We start from the raw sequence: 20,388 nt of genomic DNA, 5'->3' as shown, positions 1-20,388 counted from the left end.
ATTGTTACATTAGCAGTTAATTTGGTCTTACATTTTAATGAGTTGCCCTGAAAACATGGAAATTCCCCCACCCCCACGAGATAAAAAATAGGGTATGGATTGTCTGTCTACTGCAATGTGAGCACCTTGACATTTGAAAATAAACTTTTTACAATCCAAAGGCCTCAAAGTTTGTAATGTTAAAGAGGTATTTAACACTTTTGTTTTTACATATTGGTAGTATATAGTACCAAAAAGAAAAACAATTAAGCCTCAGCTCTTAATGCATAATATGGGCCCATGGGTTGTATCTTTCCGTAGGAATTAGTTTAGCTTTTGTTTTACTTACCTGTCTTTCTTTCTCAATTGCAGACATTGCAATCGGTGCACCATTTGCTGGTGAAGACAGGGGAGGCAAAGTACTTGTCTACAATGGACACAGTAATGGGTTAAATGCTAAGCCTTCCCAGGTTCTAAGTGGATTCTGGGCCTCACAGTCCATGCCTGCGGGATTTGGCTTTACCCTAAGAGGAGACTCGGATGTAGACAAGAATGATTACCCAGGTAAGATTTTTCCATAAGAAAGGGAATTTCATACCTCGATTCTCTGGAAAATGCATCATGCCTAAGCTATTCCTTTTGGAAGGCAGAGGTCAAAATAAAGAATAGACATAGTTTTTTTGTGTAGTTCTAGCATTGCTTTCCTGAGAATTTAAAGTCAGACAAAACAAATACTCCTTTTCCTGGCAAGAGAGATCATCAGAAATGCAAGAAGGACTTAAATTGTTACATTAACATAACACATGTTGCATTTACAACAAAAAGCTTAACCCTTTTGCCCACTCAAAATCTGAATACACAGTTTTATTTAGCTTGTAAGGCCTTCTTCATCCTAACATTTTTTTCTTAATTGAAACCATGTCGTGTTAAAAGAGAAGTCACTGACTTGATTATATTGCTAGTTATTTCCTTGAAGTATTGTTTTCAGAAAAGATGCTGAAGTATATAGATTCCGAATTGTTTTGTTTTCATTACAAAAAGCAGAAACAATGCAGAGTCACATATTGAGTCACAAATGTTAATTTAGGTCTTTCATGCCCTTATTTGCACTCATTCCGGTGGACTTCTCTTTTAGTTTGTTTTTAATTTTTCTTCAACAATGAATAGTTCACTGAGGCTTGTTTTATTTATCAAGATTGCACAACTCTTGCAAGCTTTTATTTTTGTTTTTACTTTAATTAATTTATTTACTGGAATCTTTCCAGTTTGGTTCAGAATTTCAACAGCATATGCTGCCTAAGGCTAAGTACACTTAATCGAAAAGCCTGAGGCTGAATCAGTTCAATCTTTGCAGGTTAGTCTAAGATGCATAGATTGAACTGATAAGCATGTGAACAGACATTCACTTTTGATTCCAGAAATGCAGCCACTAGGCTGCAGTGACCCAGGCCGGAAGCTGGGGGTCGCTAGAACATGCCTCCCTTTTCAGCTGGAGCAGACAGCTTGTGCCAAGGATAGCACACCCACCCTGCAAGAGGGAGCTTGTGGGAGAGGTGCAAAACCTCCTGGGATACTGAGGGACTGTGAGTTAACTTGAATCTGGAGGGGATTTGGGACAGAAGTTCAGTAAACTGATTTATTTTAAATCAGCTAAGTCTGATACTACATCCATCCAGGTTCATCTTAAAACAGTTTTGGCCATTTTTAAAATAGTTTATGTACACTGAGCTTCTGTTGTGTTACATATTTGAACTGGCTTCCAGTCACTTATACTGGTTTATGTATAATTTGTGTCCCTAGCCTAAATGTACAACATCATTTTAATTAGATTCCTTTTCACTTTTTCTTTTGGGGTCAGGTATATGCAAGAACATATTACCCCTCCTAGTCAGGACTGAACAACCCAGTAACATTTGTAACATACTCAGTACACTTGTCTTAGTAATGTAACTTACTGTAGTAATGCTCTCAAAGAGTGTGGACAAATGTACATTTTCTCTACTTCAAAAGCTAAAAAGGGACAAATCACAAAACAGAATTACTTAAAGATCTTTTGCTAATTATGTGATAGAAAAAATCAGGGAATACCTCACAGCGGTTGGGGAGCTGCTGCTTAGGAAGGGGCATCATCAATTACTCTGTACCTATTACATCTGTGTGATTCTTCAGTGATTCAGGTTATCTAAATTACCCTAACTTTGACTCTGAAGGAAGCAGGATTAAAGATAGAGCAGTTTTTGCTACATTTATATGGCTACAGCATCATGCAAATATAACGGTTGTATCATAACAACTTGTATCAGTATCCTTAAGGTGCAAATAGAAATTAAATTTGCCATGCAATCAGCCCCTTTAAAGCACACTAAAGCTGTGCCTGAACAGAAGAATATAGCTGCAGAGTGCTCCAATAGTATAACAAATTAGCCCTCACTGTATAAGGGTTCAAATGAAGGTTGTATCAGGATGGGAAAGTGAGAAGCAGGGGAGGAAGGTCTGTTCTGGGGTCTGTCCCCTATTTCATGGATCACAGCTTGCCCCTGTTACTGATGCTACATCTGAGCCCCACCCCCAGAGCAGCTCCCCACCCAGCTGCGTACCAGCACTGCTGGGGCTGGTCTCCATAGATACTCTGGCCCTGTGCTGTCATGGGCCCACTACTCCTGAGGTCTCCATGAAAAATAGCCACAGTGATGTGGTCAGGGGCTGCTGGGAAATGGAGCCTGGCTGCCGGCCATATCCTTCATTTTGCCCACCCATGATCTATACTACTATAGAGGTTGGGAAAGTCAGGTGCAACTAATGCCCTACCTCTTCTGGGCATGCGGTGGGCTTGGTGCAGGATCATGCCAAGTTTAAAATAAAGTGCTGGGGGGGTGGAGTTGTTCGGTTTTGTTCTCCACGTCTGCAGGCAGCCAAAAACATCTGAAGTAGACTGTAGTGTACAAAAGTTCATGCCTCTTAACACATTTATGGTGCCACCCTGCCCTGCCTTCTGCCTATGCTAGTAGTTTACATTTGAAGACCTACTATAAAGTTATTTTTCTTATATTGCCTTCATTATCAGCTAGCAAAATTAGTTCCCTGAGAATTTTTCATAAGTTTCATGGTAATTTAAGTTAAAAAAATGATGGCTCAAGTGAGGGAATGGAAGGAATTGTTTGTCATTGTTCCAATTTTTATTTATGTTGTGTTAACACTCATTCATCTGCAGTGACTAATGAGCTCTTTGGGGACAAATAAGGTTTTAATTTAAGTCCCAGCACCATGAACATTTTCCAAAGCATCCAAGAGACCCTCCAGCAAAACTGCAGAAGAACAAGTCAATTTTATTAGTAGGTATTAAGGGGTATGACAAGATGACAAAGCCAGTAGGGAAATACAGATCGTCTGAGTGAGGGACTAACATAAGAGGGATGGGGCTGAGGAAGGGAGTGCAACTATGTTACAGAAAATACAACATTATCCAACTAAGGCCAGAGGTGGAAGAAGAGGAAGGGGGTTCGCGATGCTGAGAGAGAAAGTAGATACACACAAACCCATACAATGGTCCACAATGGTGGAGGAAGTAGGTTGAAGAAAAGTTTCTCAGTCCATATAGAGTTTCATTGCGGGGGTCCTCTTTGGGTGGAGCGGGGTGGTCCGTTGCTAAAGATTCTTCTCGAAGTGAAGTCCGTCAGATGCAGAGGGAGGTTCAGGCAGTCCCCTCTGGGTCCAGGCTGGTGGTGGTCTGTCTGGTGGTGTTGGCGTACTGGCAGTGGCCCACGATGTGCTCCATGTAGATGTCATGGGACTATTATATTCCTGACATTTCTAGGGTTAAAACACTTGCACACTCCCCAAGAAAACCAAAATAAAATGCTTTCAAGTATTTCTTCAGGTCTTCTTTAAACAACCTATGGAAACAAGAAGAATATACACTGAATAGAAAATACCCAGAAATACCCAAAAGCAGGTTAGACAGCATGCATTGAATCTTCCCTAGGACTTCTCATGCATGAGCTGCTGACAACAATTCATTTAAAATATTTCTTTAGATATTTCCTGACTGTCATTTTAGGGTTTGTGCCCCTCCTGGCCTGCTCTTTGTAAGGTGTTTTTACCGTGTGGTTATTTGGGATTGAGTTGGTTTTGTTATATGGGTGAGCAGTTTTAAGAAAATTGTCTTCCAGTAGCTGTGTTTACCGTGGCCAGTGTCTTCCTTGGCCCTTCAGTCAGACATCTGGACTGACAGTGTCACCTGCTCCACCTACCAGGAAATGATGGAGCAAAAATAATTGTTAATCAAGAAACCAGCTCAACTGCTGCCCCCTCAGTTTAGAAAGACCAACAATGTTGTGAAATATGACAATAACAGGTTACCTAGAATAGTTGTAGAATCTCCATTCCTGAATATTTTCAAGAGCAGGTTAGATGGACACTTGACTGGAATGATCCTGCCTTGAGCCAGTGGCTGGATTAGATAACCTCATGAGGTCCCTTCCTGTGCTATTTTTTATACAATCCTAATTTTTCACAGCAATGGAGTACCTTTCTGGGAGAAAGAGGGAAAGGAACTTAAATGGAAGAAGATGGCTGGGATAAATACATTACCCAGTCAGCAACTTTTTCTATCATACAGCTCTTTTCCACTCTGTAATCAAAAGTCCTGATAGGTAGTAGAAGGACAAGGGAAAAGAGGATGAAATAGGAAGTGCTTAAAGTACACCAGGTCACAGTGAATCACAGACCTGGGAAACAATTCCTCAAAAGTTAGGTGTGTCACTGAGGGGAGTGTGTCATACTTCTAGCTGTTTGAGTTTTTTAATTATTTGTTCTTTGGGGAACAGCAGCCCTGCCATAGAGTTTCATCTCTCTGCTCCGAGCATATCCACACCATGCTTCTCATATGTTCAAGGAGGAATGCCACCAAATGTTTCCCACCCAGTCATTCCTAACTGTACATACCAAATCCAGAAAACCTGTGATGAGGTGACTCTCAAGCACACTAGAGACTGAGGCATTGAGCACCTGTGGGAGAATGCTGTTAGAGCAGTGTCACTGCCACATTTCTTGCTTTGGCAAATGGGAACCAGTCAGAGTATGTTCATGAGTGTTCCTATGAAACTATGAAACTATAACCCACTGGGAGCATCATGTAGACATAAGCGTAGGCATCAACAATGCTACAGCCCCCTTGAATGCCTTAGTAAAAGGGCAGTAAAGAATCCCATGAACTATAAGAGGAGCATGGGTGAGGTTGAGGAGGTGTGGAACAGGCATGTTATCATAAATAATAGGGAAGTAACAGGGCCCGAAGGAATGTGGGCAGATGTAGGAGTGATGATAAAATTCCTCCTCCTCTTCCCATACACACACGGCTTTAGAGACCACTTTAAGCACTACCAGTATTTTTGCGTAATGTGTAATGGTGTTTAGCTAAAGCAAAGCCCTTCAAGGGAGGGTTCTGCCAATTCATGGAGGAGGAGGTGAAAGGTTGACACTAGTGTAGTGTGGTTAAACACGTGTTTCTCTAACCAGTACAATGTAAAGGAATGAAAAATAAATCCAGAATATGGATTGAACTCATGGCTCTGGAACAACACTGAGATGCCTTAACTGCTCAGTCACCTAGGATCTATTAGTGAAGAATACTTGTGGTTAAAATCCCTACATTGCATCTTAGCCATAACTTTTAAATATTCCTCATATAACATCAGGAAAAGTTAATTTTCTTTGCAGAAAAGACAAAGATTAAAGAAAGCATATGCTTAAAACAAAACAAAAAATCATTTACTGGTACATGCAGATTTGTGTAGGACAAATATTTAGGATACTTTTTTGTAAGGGGAAGAAAGACACGTGATGCATGCAACTACCATCTATACTTGAATTCAAGACAAGGTCCCCCTCCCCCCATGTACTATGGATAAAAAAGCCACTTGTTTTGGATTAGAGTACAAGCTGGGGGCAGGTGGCTGCTGCAGCTCCAGCTCTGGCCCCAACTTGGGCTCAGAGTCAGAGCCACAGCTGCTGCCACTTACCCTCTGGCTCTGGCCCCACCCAGCATACAGCAGTTTTGGGTAAATATGGTAATCCAGTGTATCTAAATATCAATCTTCCTCCAGTACTGACAGTATAATAGATGGGATAGCTTTTCCTACTTGTTAGCAACCTACTCAGTGTAGTGGCCATCTGTCTTCAGTCTATCTGACATAGATATTATCACTGTTAAAATAACAAACCACTACTTTTAACTTCATTAAAATACTGAAACTTGTCTAACCTTTCACCAAGAAAGGTGAGACTTTTAAAATTTTAAACCCAGCCCTCAGACTTCACCTCCAGGAAAATGAGCTCCAGGAAAATGTTTCTATAAAATAATGCATTTTATGCATACCTAGAATAACCTTATAGAAATCTAGAGTTGTGTCTTTAGAATAATTTCAGATGACGTATACCCAAAATTACTCCTTTATAGAAGAGGATGTTTGGATCCATAGGACTAGATTGTGTCTTACAGACACACTGGGAGTGATAAAGAGAAGCTCCAGTCTGTGGCAAAATGCCACACTGAACATTCAGAATTCACAAGATATCTTTGTGCTCTAATGAGACAAGGGATGGTGGTTCCTCTCGGCCCTCTCACACTGTCAACGCAGGGCCAACGAGGGTTCCTTATTGTGCACTATGACAGGGTTACCCAAAGATTTACCCTTAACATAAAGCTATAGAAGGCTGGTGAAAGAAAGTAAAATAGAAGGAAAAGATATTTCAAATAGATCAACCTCCACAAAACAGTTTCAGGTTTCTCTTATAGTGAATTCTGAAGTAAAAGAGAGTCCCTAGTTGACAGAAGAATTGGAGCATAAGAGCTGTCCCTGCTTGTTTGCCTGATGACTTGGAATACACAGAATTTGCAGAGTCTCCCTTTTTTTGATTAGTGAGAAATCAAATTTTGTGCTGTGTTCAGCTGAGTGATTCAGTGTCAGAGGAATCCACTATCTGAAGAAAAAACTGGTGAAGTTCTTAGTGTCCTCTAGCAAACCATCCATTCTCACATCACATGTTGCCCCTATGGAAACAAGAGAATAGATTTAGAACTAGAGGGTGTGTGTAGACGAAATGGGAACCCTAGATTGAAGCGTTGGGTTTTAAAAAACACTGGTTCAATTTAGACCTGATTAAACCCCCATGTCGTGCACACACGCCACTGACTTACCTGCTTCTCCGGCAGGGAGGAGAGGGCAAGCTGCTGGCGGGTGGAGTAGTCCTTGGGCGGCAGGGGGTGGGGGGAGGGCTGGTGTGTCCCTCCACAGCAGCAGCAGCACTCCCCCACCCCCGAGGCTCCTGCCGGCAGGCAGCTGGCTCGGGCGGTCCTGGGCCATACTGCAGCCACGGAGGGAAGCACTGGGCCCCCACACAGCTCAAGCAGGCAGGCAGGCAGGCTGAGATGGTGGGGGGAAGATCAGGCTCGCCACTTTTGTTGGGCGGAGCTGCTTTCCCGGGCTGCTGTCAGGCTGCCTGCAGGGCTTCCTGGAGAACCATGGAGTTGCAGAGCCTGGTGCTGTGCTCCGCGGCTGTAGGGGCAGCAAACTAAAACTCCTCAAAGGAGTTGTAGTTTGCTGCAACCCCAAGCTATTTAAGGTGCATTATGCCACTGTATTTCCCACAGCGGCTGGAATTAATGTGCAATACACTGCTGAGGCGTGCAAACAGTGCAAAGGTATTTGGCCCACTTTAAAATGTTGTGCAAATATGCCTCTCGTTTCATCTACACACGACTAGAGAGATCTGACAGTGGACAGCTCCATGCTGTCAGGTGAGGAAAGCAGAACAGATTGAAACTGGGTGAAATGAACAGATAGAAACTTCCTTATAATGGTCCTTTTTAGCCACCCTTTTTTTGCTATGTTTTTGTCTGGGTGAAGTAGAGGCAAATTCTAAGCTTAGTATATATTGGCTTTGTTCAGTATTGCTACTTTATATTTAAACCAGTGTAGTTGAGGAGTGGGTATAGGTGATGGAGCTGGGCTGGGTTGGAATATCAGGGAATATTTGCTATTTAATAAGAAAAAGCAGCAAAAGTTTAATTGAAAATAAAATTAAATATTTGTAGGGAAGAGAGTCCTGAAGGAACTATGGGTGAAACCGTGTGGCCCAAAACTCAAAGCCTAGAAGTCTAAACAGCTTTAAGAGCGGAAAGATGTAGTTCACCTGAAGTCAAGCAGAAGTCAAGGTATATTTTCGCATTATAGACTAGCCAATCAGAGATACATAAGGTGTCATGCAGAAGACTTACTTAATCAGATACTATGAATGGACTGCAGGAAGCAGAGCTTCTAAGTAGAAAAACACTGATTATAATATAAAGGATAGAGGGCAGGAAAGAAGGGTACTGCAGGGAGACCCTATACTTATAAACAAATGGCACTACCATGGGCATATGTATGACTTCTCAATATACCAATATATTTATAGACTTTAAAGACTTTATAGACTGTATATTTATAGGCCATATGCCAATATACAGACTTTAAAGTCTGCTTCCTTCACAGCTGCCCTCTCATCCTCTTGATATACCTAAAGTATACTGACATCTTCATTGTTTGGACACACAGGAAGGAATCTCTAAAGAAATTCTACTGTGACTTTGACAAATTCTATCCCTCTGTCAAACTAACTGTGGTAATTCATTTCTTAGACACCACTGTGAAAACTTGCAATGGTCACATTGCCAGCAGATTGTATCAGAAGCCAAACAACAACTGCCTCCATCCAACAGCTTTCACCCTAAGAACACCACTAGATCCACATTAGATCCTTCCTGGCATGGCGGGAGATGCAATGTTCGGATCTGGCATAAAATTTCTCAGATCCCAACTGCACCACTGCTGAGCTTCCCTCAACCTGATACAGCGGATGGAGTCAGGGCTGGTTCTGTCCCAGACCCAAGACTGCCCCCAGACCCACTCAGATTCCAGACTAAGAACTACTGGGGCAAGGCCCAACAATCAGCTGATTGTCAGACTGGCCCCAACAATCCTAGGTGGGTTTAGGACTCTGGGCTGTCAGGGATGAGTCTGACAATCAGCTGATTATCAGCCCAGTTGCATGCATGGCTTTCAGAAGTCCCGGAGAACTGGGATCCTGGAACTGGGGAGCCTCTTCCTACTCCCAGGGGCTTTAGGCAAGGCAAGAAAGGCTTTTAGGCTCAAAGGTTGCCAAATGGCCAGCCCATAATTTTTTGGGGCCCCCTGCAAGATATGGTTTTGGGGGCCTCTGACATGAAGAAGGCGGGTACAACTGACTGGATATAAATCTGGTGGCAACATGGAGTGTTCACGGCCACAGGAAGCCTCTTGGCTGTGGGGCCCCCTGTGGCCACAAGTTCCACAGGATAGGACGGGCCAGCCCTGTTGCTAGATCTCCCATGTTCAGAGCCCCATAGCTCTCCCTGCAATTCATTTTCCCAGCAGCTGATTTTCAACACTGGAACTATGGCTGTCCCAGCCCTGATGCTGACACCTGATCTCCCTATGCTGATACTGACAATTAGTTGATTTCCAGCGTCAGCATGGAAATGGTACATGTTCACATGGCCCAATACAAATGAGCCACAAAAATGTTCCACTTTTTTGTGGAATAACTTTATGGCTGGTTTGCCATTTTATGGTGCCATTAATCAGCTAGTAACATGTAGCACTGTTACTATTTATGTCGCAATTAACATATGAATTGCACCACGGCTGTAATGTGTCAGGGGTGTCAGTTATAGCAGCCTCCTTGGAGCAGTACTCTGTGACTTGTGGCACTGCCCAGAATCCCTACTGTACCCCATGCAGAGCCCTGGCTCAGCACAAACATCCTGTCCTTGGGTCCTTTCCCTCTCACAACCTCTGCACTAAAATGTATGAGAGGATTCTCAGAGGGATAGCTGACTAAAAATGGGCTTTTATGCCTCTGCCCTTAATCTGTTCTGACATTTTATATGTCATAAAGATGGAAGAACAGGGATGAGGTCTCACCCTAGGTCTGAATTCTGAATTGTGGTGTATTTTTTTTAAAAAAGAGTAACTCAGTTTTGACAGAATCAAGAGAAATTCATAAGCGTGTTTAACAGAAAATTAATTTGTTTTCCTTTGCTTCTGGACAGCTGTTCAAGGTTGATCCCTGTTGAGCACTCAGGATTATTGAGGGTAGTAGTGCTGTGCATCCAACTGGTTCATCTATCACTGTACAACTTGAGCATTTTGCATCTGCATGGTTTCTACCTTCACATTACAATGCATGCTCAGTCATTTGACAGCTCCTCATAGCTGAGCAAATAGCTTATAATGAACAATTTATTTAGCCAGTTTGGCTTCCTTCCTTCTCATGGCTTATCTTCCAGCAGACTGATTTCTTCAAGTGTATTTGTCATCCAGAATTATTTAACCATTTTTTTTATAACAAAGCGAATGGATTTTGAGCAGCTTCCTGTTTCTATTCACTATTCAAACTCCACTGATAAATTATAATTGTAGAAATGAATTACACAATATTGTTTCTGTGTTTGAATACTTGTGGCAGTAATCCTTATTAACCTTAATAATCCCACGCAGCCTGGGAGGCTCAAGTTTCTGTTCCAAATTACCCCAGCTTGAGCAATGATTCTGCTTAAATTTACTTCTGTTTTGTGCTGGCACATTTATGTTGAACCTGATTGGCACAGAGACGAAGGTGGGAAGGGGGAGGTGAAGCAAACACAGTTTTATAGTAACTACTGCCTTCCCTTGGCCAGCAGTTTCTTTAAAGACTGACACACAATTAACTGTCTCTGGAAATGTTTTAAGAGAGCTGTGTCTGTGATAATCAGGAATTTTTTTCCTTAGAATTCAATAACCCAGTCTAATCGTAGGTTTGCAGTAGCTCCATCTGCTGAGTATGTTAACTAGAACAGCAGGAAGAAAAACCTCAAGTTTCTTTGAGGCAATGATTCCAAAGTTTCTGAATGCTAAATCTAGAAGCAACAATTTAGCATTCAGTGGAAAACAGCAGGCAGTACGCCAGTAAAAGCACTGCATCATAATCTAGTGATGATTATATGATGAAGTCAGTTCAGGAGATTTATAGACGAAAAAAAACATGAAAAGCTGCATCTGCTTTGAGAATTGCATAGTGTACGAGTGAGAGCAGGGGAGAGAGTCTCTCAACCAGCAGAACAAAGTGAAGGTGTCTATACCAGATAATTGGTTTGGCATCATGCATTTTCTTGATTGTTGCATTTTCAAATGTATCATCTTGTGGAAGTCTGATTTTTTTTAATAATGAATGAGTGTTTTATAGTTTCATAGTTGGTAGGGTCAGAAGGGACCTAAGCAGATCATCTAGTCCACCCCCCTGCCATGGGCAGGAAAGGATGTTGGGGTCAAATGACCCCAGCTAGGTGGCTGTCTAGCTTCCTTTTGAAGACCCCCAGGGTAGAGGCAAGCACCACTTCCCTTGGAAGTTGGATCCAGCTCCTAGCTGCCCTGACAGTGAAGTAGTGCCTCCTGATATCTAGCCTGAATCTACTCTCAGTCAACTTATGGCCGTTGTTCCTTGTTACTCCCAGTAGTGCTTGGGGGAACAGGGACTCTCCCATTGCCTGCTGGTCCCCCTTGGCAAGTTTATAGGTGGCCACCAGATCCCCTCTCAGCCTTCTCTTGTGGAGGCTGAACAGGTTCAGGTCCCGTAACCTCTCCTCGTAGGGCCTGCCCTGCTGCCCCCTAATTGTGCGAGTGGCCCTTCTCTGTACCCTCTCGATGCTGCCCATATCCCTCCTGAAGTGCGGCACCCAGAACTAGATGCAGTACTCCAACTGCAGCCTGACCAATGTCTCATAGAGGGGGAGGATCACCTCCTTGGACCTGCTTGTGATGCATCTATGGATGCATCACAAAGTGCAGTTAGCCTTCCTGACTGCGTCCCCACATTGGCGGTCCATGTTCATCTTGGAATCAGTAGTGATTCCAAGATCCTTCTATGCTTCTGTGCTGATGAGAAGAGAGTTCCCCAACCTGTAGGTATGCTGCTGGTTCTTCCTCCCCAGGTGCAACACCTTTCACTTGTCCATATTGAAACCCATCCTATTCTCATCTGCCCACCTCTGTGACCTGTCAAGATCTAGTTGTAGCCTGTCCCTCTCTTCTAGTGTGCTCACTTCTCCCCACATCTTAGTGTCATCTGCAAACTTGAACAAGGTATACTTTTCACCCACTCATCCAAATTGCCAGTGAAGATGTTGAACAGTGCAGGCCTGAGTACTGAACCGTGGGGAACTCCACTGCCCACATCCCTTCAGGTCAGAAATGACCCAGCCACAACAACTCTCTGTGTGCAGCCCTTCAGCCCATTTGTTACCTATCTGACTGTGTAGGCGTCAACACCACAGATGCCTAATTTTCTAATGAGGATGAGACAGTGTCGAAGGCCTTCCTAAAGTCCAGGAAGACTACGTCTCCCGCAATACCTGCATCCAAGGCTTTTATGACCTGGTCATAGAAGACCACCAGGTTAGTCTGACAGGACCTGCCTCTAATGAACCCGTGATAAACTCCCCTGCTGGCCCCTTGCAGATGTGCTCCTGGATAATTTTCTCAAAGAGAAAATATGTAAGTCTTCTCTGCAAGTGTATCTTCAGAAACACTTTTCCAGTTTTTTTGGGGGGGGTAGTGTGGGGGTTAATGAACATGGTAAGATCATATGCTCAATTAAGGATAAGAGGGACAGGGTGTAAGTATGTAAGTGGAGGATGAGGAGGGGGAGAATATATATATTTAAACTCATTTATCCTCTACTGAACGTATGATCTCATCATGTTCACTAACCTCCTGCCCAACCCTCGATAATTTTGAATAAATAACTGTAATCTCAGAAAATGGGAATCATTAAAGTGGTGAACTTTAATGATCCACTTTGAGTGGTTTGTATCATAATGAAAAGAACACAGCAACAGACCACCAAGAAGTCAGGGCAGGGGGTTAATTTCAACCAAGAGAGAAAATAGCAGTGGATCAGCCCAATCCAGTGTTTTTTACTATTAAGAGGGTTGCTGTAAGGAGGCTGAAGGAAGGAAGAGGCAGACAAGGTTCTTTGGGTAAATCTGATATATTTTATTAGACCTACTAAAATATCAGATTTACCCAAAGAACCTTGCCTGCCTATGTCCATAGACCAATGGGGCTACAACCTACACCCCTGAAGGAAGGAAAAGGAAGTTTTCCCTCAGAGAAGAGTGCCAGGCTCTTGTGCGTCAGGAGAAACATAACGGTTATCTCTAGATAAGGGCTCAGGTTTTTAACTGTGGTTGGCTGAAAAAGATAGGTCTCTAGCTTTTCTTGTGGCCAGGCCTCTAGTTGTAGGCTCTTTACAAGAACTTTGATCAATATCCATGATGAGGATGTTCAGTTATGCAGTTTTTCTCCCTCTTAATATTTTCCATGTATGTGACACCTATATTTTCATAAGATCCCAAAATACTTTGCAATTGCTCTATATACTGTGTCATTACAAGGCAGTTAAACTGACAGAACACACATATATATTTCCTAACTTTGGGCAAAATACTCATAAAGGTTTGGGAAGTGGCAGAACCTTAAACCAAACATTTTTACCTCTGCATCTTGATCTGTAGGATTGTGGTGAGGGTTGACTTAACCTTTGGTTAACTTACTCCCATTAATATCTTAAGCAGAGTCTGCGTCAATTCTGTATGGTTTTTACAAAATGCATAGCGAATTTTTTTGCTATTTTTTATCATCTTATCCCCTCAAAGCATCAGATGAGGCATCTGATTGCAACCATTTTATCTGGCACTTCTGGATAGATTCAAACAAAGCAGGTTTTTCTAAGAACATGACACTTTGTCATATGCCACTTTGTGTTGTCAAGATGCATAATTGTCAAAGTTGTGATAGGCTGGATCTTGTACAGAGTGGAAGGAGATATGATAAAGAAAGCATGAGGAAGTAATAAAAATGTTCAGCTTCATCTGAAGATGAGCATTGCCTAAGGAGGTTGGAGATGGATTTGTGCTTATTTCTGTGGCACGAGTGAAGGGTCAGTCAGCACAATTGTACAGGCTACGAAAAGTTTCTGCCTTTCTGCACATGTCCCATCAGGTCATACACATGGAGATTGTTAAGGAGTCAGGCAGAAAGGCGAGCTTATTTTTCTAAGCCCACTTTGCCTTCTTCTACAATGTGTTGTTGCTGCTTGTTCATCTGTTGATCCCCTCATGTACCTCAGCAGATGGGCTTTCCCTGTGCAGCGTGGTTCTCACCAAGCTGCATTCATCCCATGGCTGCAATAGGGCAGAACTATTTCCATTCACATTGCTGCCAGTGGAGACACAGAATCCTCCTTGCAGAAGACTGAAGGATTTCTCTTTTCCCAGGCTCCTTACTGCCTGAGAGGAAATGCCTGCTCTGGCTGAAGGGTTTCTCGGAAACAGTATAGACTAGTGGTAATGAAACATTTTGCTCAGTGGGCCACACTGGCAGTGCCTGGTCCAGCTGCAGGCTGGATCCAGCCAGTGTTTCTGCTTCAGCACCCAGGCAGGCACAGTGGGCACCATCTGACTGTGGAGGGGAGCAGGGGGTGGGCTGTCCCCAACACAGCCCTGCAGGGGAAAGGAGCTTGACTCAGCCCCATGGAGAGGGAAGGGGGCATGGCTAGACCCCAACTTGGCCCCACAAAGAGGGAAGGGGGTTTGGCTCAGCCCTGCTGGGGAGAGGGGGCAAGGCCAGACCCCAACCCAGTCCCACAGAGGGGAAGAGGGATTTGGCCTGACCCCATGGGGAGGGAATGGGCCATTGGACTGGCCCCAACCCATGTATGGAGGGAAGGGAACATGGCCCTGCCCAATCCAAAATGGGGGAGGGCATGACCCAGCCCCACAGGGGAAAAGGGTATAGCTTGGCTCTGACTGAACATGCAGGATTGGAGTATGCAGATATGGTGGGGGTTGGGGGGGTGATGGGGACAGTTAATATTATATACAGTTAGTATTACGTACAATTAGTGTTATGTACTAATAGCCACTGTTTCCCCACTGCCAATTTTTTGGACCCCTGGGGAGCCCCATGGGCCAGATGCAATAGCTCCATGGATCATTTGGCCCATAGCCCAGAGGTTGAACACCCCTGGTATAGACCAGGTGGTCACCTGGCACTAATCCTGCAAGGTACCACCCTGCTGTTCCTTAATTCTGTAAAAGGAAGGTCTCTATTCATCCTGAAAACATAAAAGGTGAAAGGGAGAGGAGAGAAGGACATTTGGAGTCTGAGTCATAGGCAGCTGTTTTCTTAGAGTCATAGTAACTTGAATTTGTGAAAAAGAAAACAAAGCCCAACAAATGTAAAGATGAAGCTTTCTGTTCTAGCTCATGAATGTTTTTCTTCAGGCTTTATTTGGAAGAGATTCAGACGGTTAGTTAAGATCTTTTCTTTTTTTTTTACTTTGGACATCCCAAATGCCTTGTTCAGTGTTTATTTTTCAGCTAGTAACTCTTGTATCAGGGACACATCATATGTAGTAATAAAAAAGCACTGAATAAAGACAAGTCCTATCTATTTTTAGGAAAAGAAAGTTGCCAGACATTAGATAATTTGGACATCTTGCACAGTTTTCACAGAAATGATTAACAGTCATTCCCTCACAAGACACAAAAAAACTTAACCTCTGCTTATAACTTATCGTACATTTGAAATAATGTACATTATTCAAAACTCTCTCTTCAAAACTCTCTCTTCAAAACTCATACATTTGGAACCTTCTCTTGAGATCCTCACACCAACTCCCATCAAAACCAAAAAGAACTTTCCATTTTGGTTACCATAGGCATTGGATTGGACAGTGAAACAGCAGTGAAACTACTACTTTACAATAGACTAAACACAGGATTAGCGCTGTCCTTGCTGAGCATTCCAGTAAATCTCTCTGTTGGACTGAACAGTGGCCTCTTCTTTATAACCTTACTGTAGATTATATGCACCTCCCATCAATCAAAAGATATTTTACTATTCTTTTCACAGTTACAAACTTGAAAGAGCAAGGTTTTTTGGAGCAGGGAGAAGCTTGACCCAGCACAGGTGCTGAATGGCACGTCAGGGAGCCAGGTTTAGATCCCAAATCAGAATGGGATGAAGATAACTCCTAAGCCTTCAGTATGCTCCCAAATGGTGACTGTCTGGCACTGCCTCTGTGGGATGGCCCTCTTCCTTGGCAACGGCCTTTGGTTGAAGTAATAGAAGGGCCCCCCACACAAATGTACTCTGTTGGCTGCTCATGATCCTTGATTGCTTCTAGCTGGAGACACGACCTCTTTCTTTCCTAGAACCCCACTTGAGAACTACTTCTATGGGTCTTTTTTTTAACACAATCCCCTCACAGCTCTCTTTCGGTGACTTGGGTGGGCTCTCGCGAGCATCAGGTCTTGGAACTGACACCTCACCGAGATGACTAAAACAGTTCATATGAGACCTTGTTGCAGATTCAGGCAGGCATCTTTTCATCAAACCCACGGGTAATGCTTTACAGTTTTTATTTGTAACTGTGGTGACTGAGAGGCATCTTTCTTTTTTTTTTTTTTTTTTAATGAAAGGTTAAATATTAATATCATGTGAGTCCAGAAACTGGAGGTTTGGGCATATATCTATTGCATCTATGTGTTAAATAATTTTCCCCAAACCTGTGCTACCTAGTCCTAATATAAAGTAGAGTGATATCTTACATGTTGTAACTTAAACAGTTGCTGTAAAAGTGCCCTTAGGTTGGTAGAGGATAAATATAGCAGAAATCCTTTTTACCTGTCTTTTGCTGTCTGCCTGTGATATAACATGAGATTTTTTTCCATTTTTCTGCCTGAGAAATAAATATTCAGTCTACTTGGGTTACTGTGAGAGACAAGAAACATAGCTGGGATGTAAGCTGCTATGAGAAGGGTTTTTTTTACTACATGGCTTACTGACCTATTCCCATAATGGTACTGGTTACACCTTGCAACAATAGCTTCAGCAAGGGCTTAATGTATCTTCAGTTTCAAGCTGACTCCTCTGAAATGTACGATCCAGTGAAGTTAACTGGAGTTACCTTGGTTTACATCTTGTGTGAGGCAAATCAGTTCAGAAGTGCCTGGCAAGGAAGTGTTACCTAGCAGAGAATCTGTTTTGTCCTCAGGTAGGGAGCAGCTTAGCTGGTACTCTCCCAGGGCAGGGCTTGGCCAGTGGAGAGCATGGGGGAGAGGGAGGAGCTTAAAAATATTTAAGAACTTTTAAACTCTGCAGCACGTGGAAGGTGAAGAGTGACCCAGCAAACAGGGTTAAATCACCAGGCCTAACTCTGACTCAGCATGCTAATATAGTGCTACAGGCACTTCACATCCTTTCATTGTGCCTGCCAGCTGCAGTTCATGTAAAACTAGCCAGAGCATAAGTGGGAGCATGTATTAACATAAACATAGTTTGTAACTGCTTTAATTTAACATAATTAAGTAAATTAACTTAGCTTTCTGATGTGTACCACTGCTGACTCTCTTAAGGAATGTGGTTGATCATACCCTTATTTGTCCGTTGAACTATATGGTTATGAAAGAAACTATAAAATTAACAATAATACAATTTAATATATTAAATATATATCCCAACAAATAAATCATGGTGTGTTCAGAGATCCCACCCAGAGATCTAACTTAACCTAAATAATTCTCAACTGATGAGGGTTAAAAAAGAATTGCTGGATCTATTTGTCACCTGTTTGGGTGATGGTCAGGTAAAAGTTTAGAGTAAAATAAATATGTGATGCCTACTGAAATCCTTTATTATTTCTATAAAGAGCTACCACTTATAATGACAAGCTACAAAGACCTCTGAGGAGGACCCTGACCATGTGAAGTGTTTTTCCTTGGATATATTTTTGAAGAATGCCTTGGGAAGAACAAAGTGATATAATTATTGCTTTGTCTTACTGCACTTTAATATAAAAATTCCCAATAGATATAGATAAAAATCCAAATAAATATGAATATTCAGATTAATACAGATAAAACAATTTAAACTGGAAAATGTGCTGGAGTTTAGCAAATAGTGGTTACAAAGTTGTTTTCTTTTTCCAGATTTAATTGTAGGTGCATTTGGAGCTGGGAAAGTAGTTGTTTACAGGTATGTTGTAAATGCTATGACATTTTTATTTTCCGTGTTGCTTTGTGCAGTGTGTAAGTACATTGTAATTGCATCAAAATTTTAGTAGTGAATGGTACAATGTTGTTAATATCCTTTTCTAACCTGTTCATAATTTTCAGGGAAAAATCTCCATTTCAGTTGAAACTGCCTGCTATTTCTATAGACACATTTCTGGAAAGTTGGATCAAATCCTTCTGACAATTTTAAGTCAAGCAGGGAAAGAAGAAACTGTAAAAGAAGAAACCCAGTAAAAAAACTATGACCACTTATTTTTGTATGAAACAAAGTCCTAGATGATAGAAAACAGAAGCTTTAAACTTTGTAGATAAAAATTGATAATTCCTAATGAGGAGAAAAAAAGCCTTGTGACAGAAGTGTCATTTCCTTGCATGGTCAGCAACACCTGTGAAGGATTTTAATTTTTCAGGTAGCCTTGGTTTATGTGTTGCTGTATGCATCATACCTGATAGGCACAAAAGTTGCTTCTTTTATGCTGCTGTTGAAAAATATTTTGAGAGATTATAAATATTTTTAAGAAACAAAAACTTTTAATTCCTCCTCTCACGGGAGGAAAAGAAAAACAAACAAAAAGTACTGACCAGTCTAAAATTCTAAGAGTGTATTACATAATTATTTGTAAATCTTAAGACAGAAAGTAGAGTTATCACATAGGTGTAACAAGATATACTGCTGTGCAGATGATATAGCTGTTCCATCCAAAGTCTCGGTAATCTTGAGCATTCCTGGCTTTTGCATCTTTCCAGTAACTAACTACCTGGTTGCAAAACCAGAGCATGAACACTCCCCTAAGGTTTTATATTGTGCAAATGCAGAAGTTAACTGAAATAGCATCGCTAACTCAGACTTGCAAATTCTATATAGACCAGAGATTCCACTTTTCTGAACACTAGCACAAAAGGAATGGAAAATGTTACTCATCTGGCCTTGAATTATATTCAGTCACTTTGTACTGGCACGAGGTGTGAGGCATTGGAAATCCAAAGCCAATATGTCTATATCCACATTCCACTGAGCAGTCAAAAATGCGTTGTATGAAACTTGGGTAAAGTGGTATATGAAAACCTCCAGTTTTCATTTGCAGTCTTTTATATTTTTAAGTACAAGTTAGAACGTTGGAAAAACATAGTTATTTGCATTTAATTATACAAATTCAAGTTTGCTTGAGTTTATTTTTCCATATTGTACCAAAAATGCAGGAAATGTTTTTGCGTGTTCAACAAATGTTACACTGAAATATTGACTGTATAGCCTCAATTCAATGTTAGAAGCTTGAGAGAAATAACTTGGTAATAAGTTATTTCTAGCTGAATCATTAATATAAAATAAAATAATATTCTGTGAACACTCAATTTAGACCTTTTCCAATGTTATTTTAAAGTATTCTGAATTATAGGTTAGCAGACTAATCATCAGCTGTTCCCCAAAGCTGCATTGAAAACAATTTTTACCCTGATAGACACACATTCATCTTGGCCTGTTACTTCTGCTAGTTACCCCTGGTTCCCAAAAATCAGTTGACTCAAGATCTGTCAGCTAATCTGTATCCTATGGTTAATTTCCAAAAGCTTCCAGTAGAACCAAATCACATTAATTTTTTAAAGAAACTCCCATACAGAATAAAGAAGATAGGAAGTCTGAGCCTGTCTTTCTGGATGATGGCAGAATGTTGATGGATTATGAAAGAAGTTCTAAAGAGCTTCTGTCATGTCCAAAAATGCTTAACTTAGTTCAGGCTCCAGAGCCCCCAAGAGAGAATTTGTTCTTTTGTGAGCATTCAAGCAGCTTTGGAACACACACTGGTTGCTTCGTGGATTTTCTTATAACACCTACTTTTTAATGAATGTTGCACCTTTATTAATGTCTATTGCAAATACAAGACGTGTTTTAGTGATCTGTCTATGTCAGGGGTTTTCACCCTTTTTTAATAAGTGTACCTCAGCGGTGGGGGTGGGGAGTAGCTGAATAGGGAGCAGGGGCAGAGGTGCCAAGTGGCTGCACATGTAGCAGAGCCATGGTGAGTGGCGGCAATGCAGCATCTGGACAGCCCTGCTCTTGCCCCACCCCTGCCCTGCTCCTGTGAGGCAGCAGCATGGGGTGGTGGTGCTCCATCCTTGCCTGCCCCCACGTATCCCCTGGGACCTTTCAAAGTACCCCCAGGGGTACACATACCCCTGGTTGACAGCCTCTGGTCTAGGTAGATAATGATTTT

General features: G+C 42.0%; 1 protein-coding gene across 2 annotated transcripts in view; it reads left to right on the top strand.

The window, feature by feature from the left end:
* Positions 1-20,388, top strand: part of ITGA8 (integrin subunit alpha 8) — a 169,431-nt gene that overhangs the window by 41,923 nt on the left and 107,120 nt on the right. For both annotated transcript variants that reach the window (XM_090047204.1, XM_090047203.1), the window contains exons 13-14: positions 352-543; positions 18,092-18,137. In XM_090047204.1, coding sequence (XP_089903330.1) covers positions 352-543; positions 18,092-18,137 — 238 coding nt within the window. The remainder of the gene's footprint in view (positions 1-351; positions 544-18,091; positions 18,138-20,388) is intronic.

Source organism: Crocodylus siamensis, chromosome 5 (assembly GCF_052110815.1).
Source record: "Crocodylus siamensis isolate JL-2025a chromosome 5, ASM5211081v1, whole genome shotgun sequence".
Taxonomy (NCBI): Eukaryota; Metazoa; Chordata; order Crocodylia; family Crocodylidae; genus Crocodylus; species Crocodylus siamensis.
This window is presented reverse-complemented; position numbering and strand designations above follow the sequence as displayed.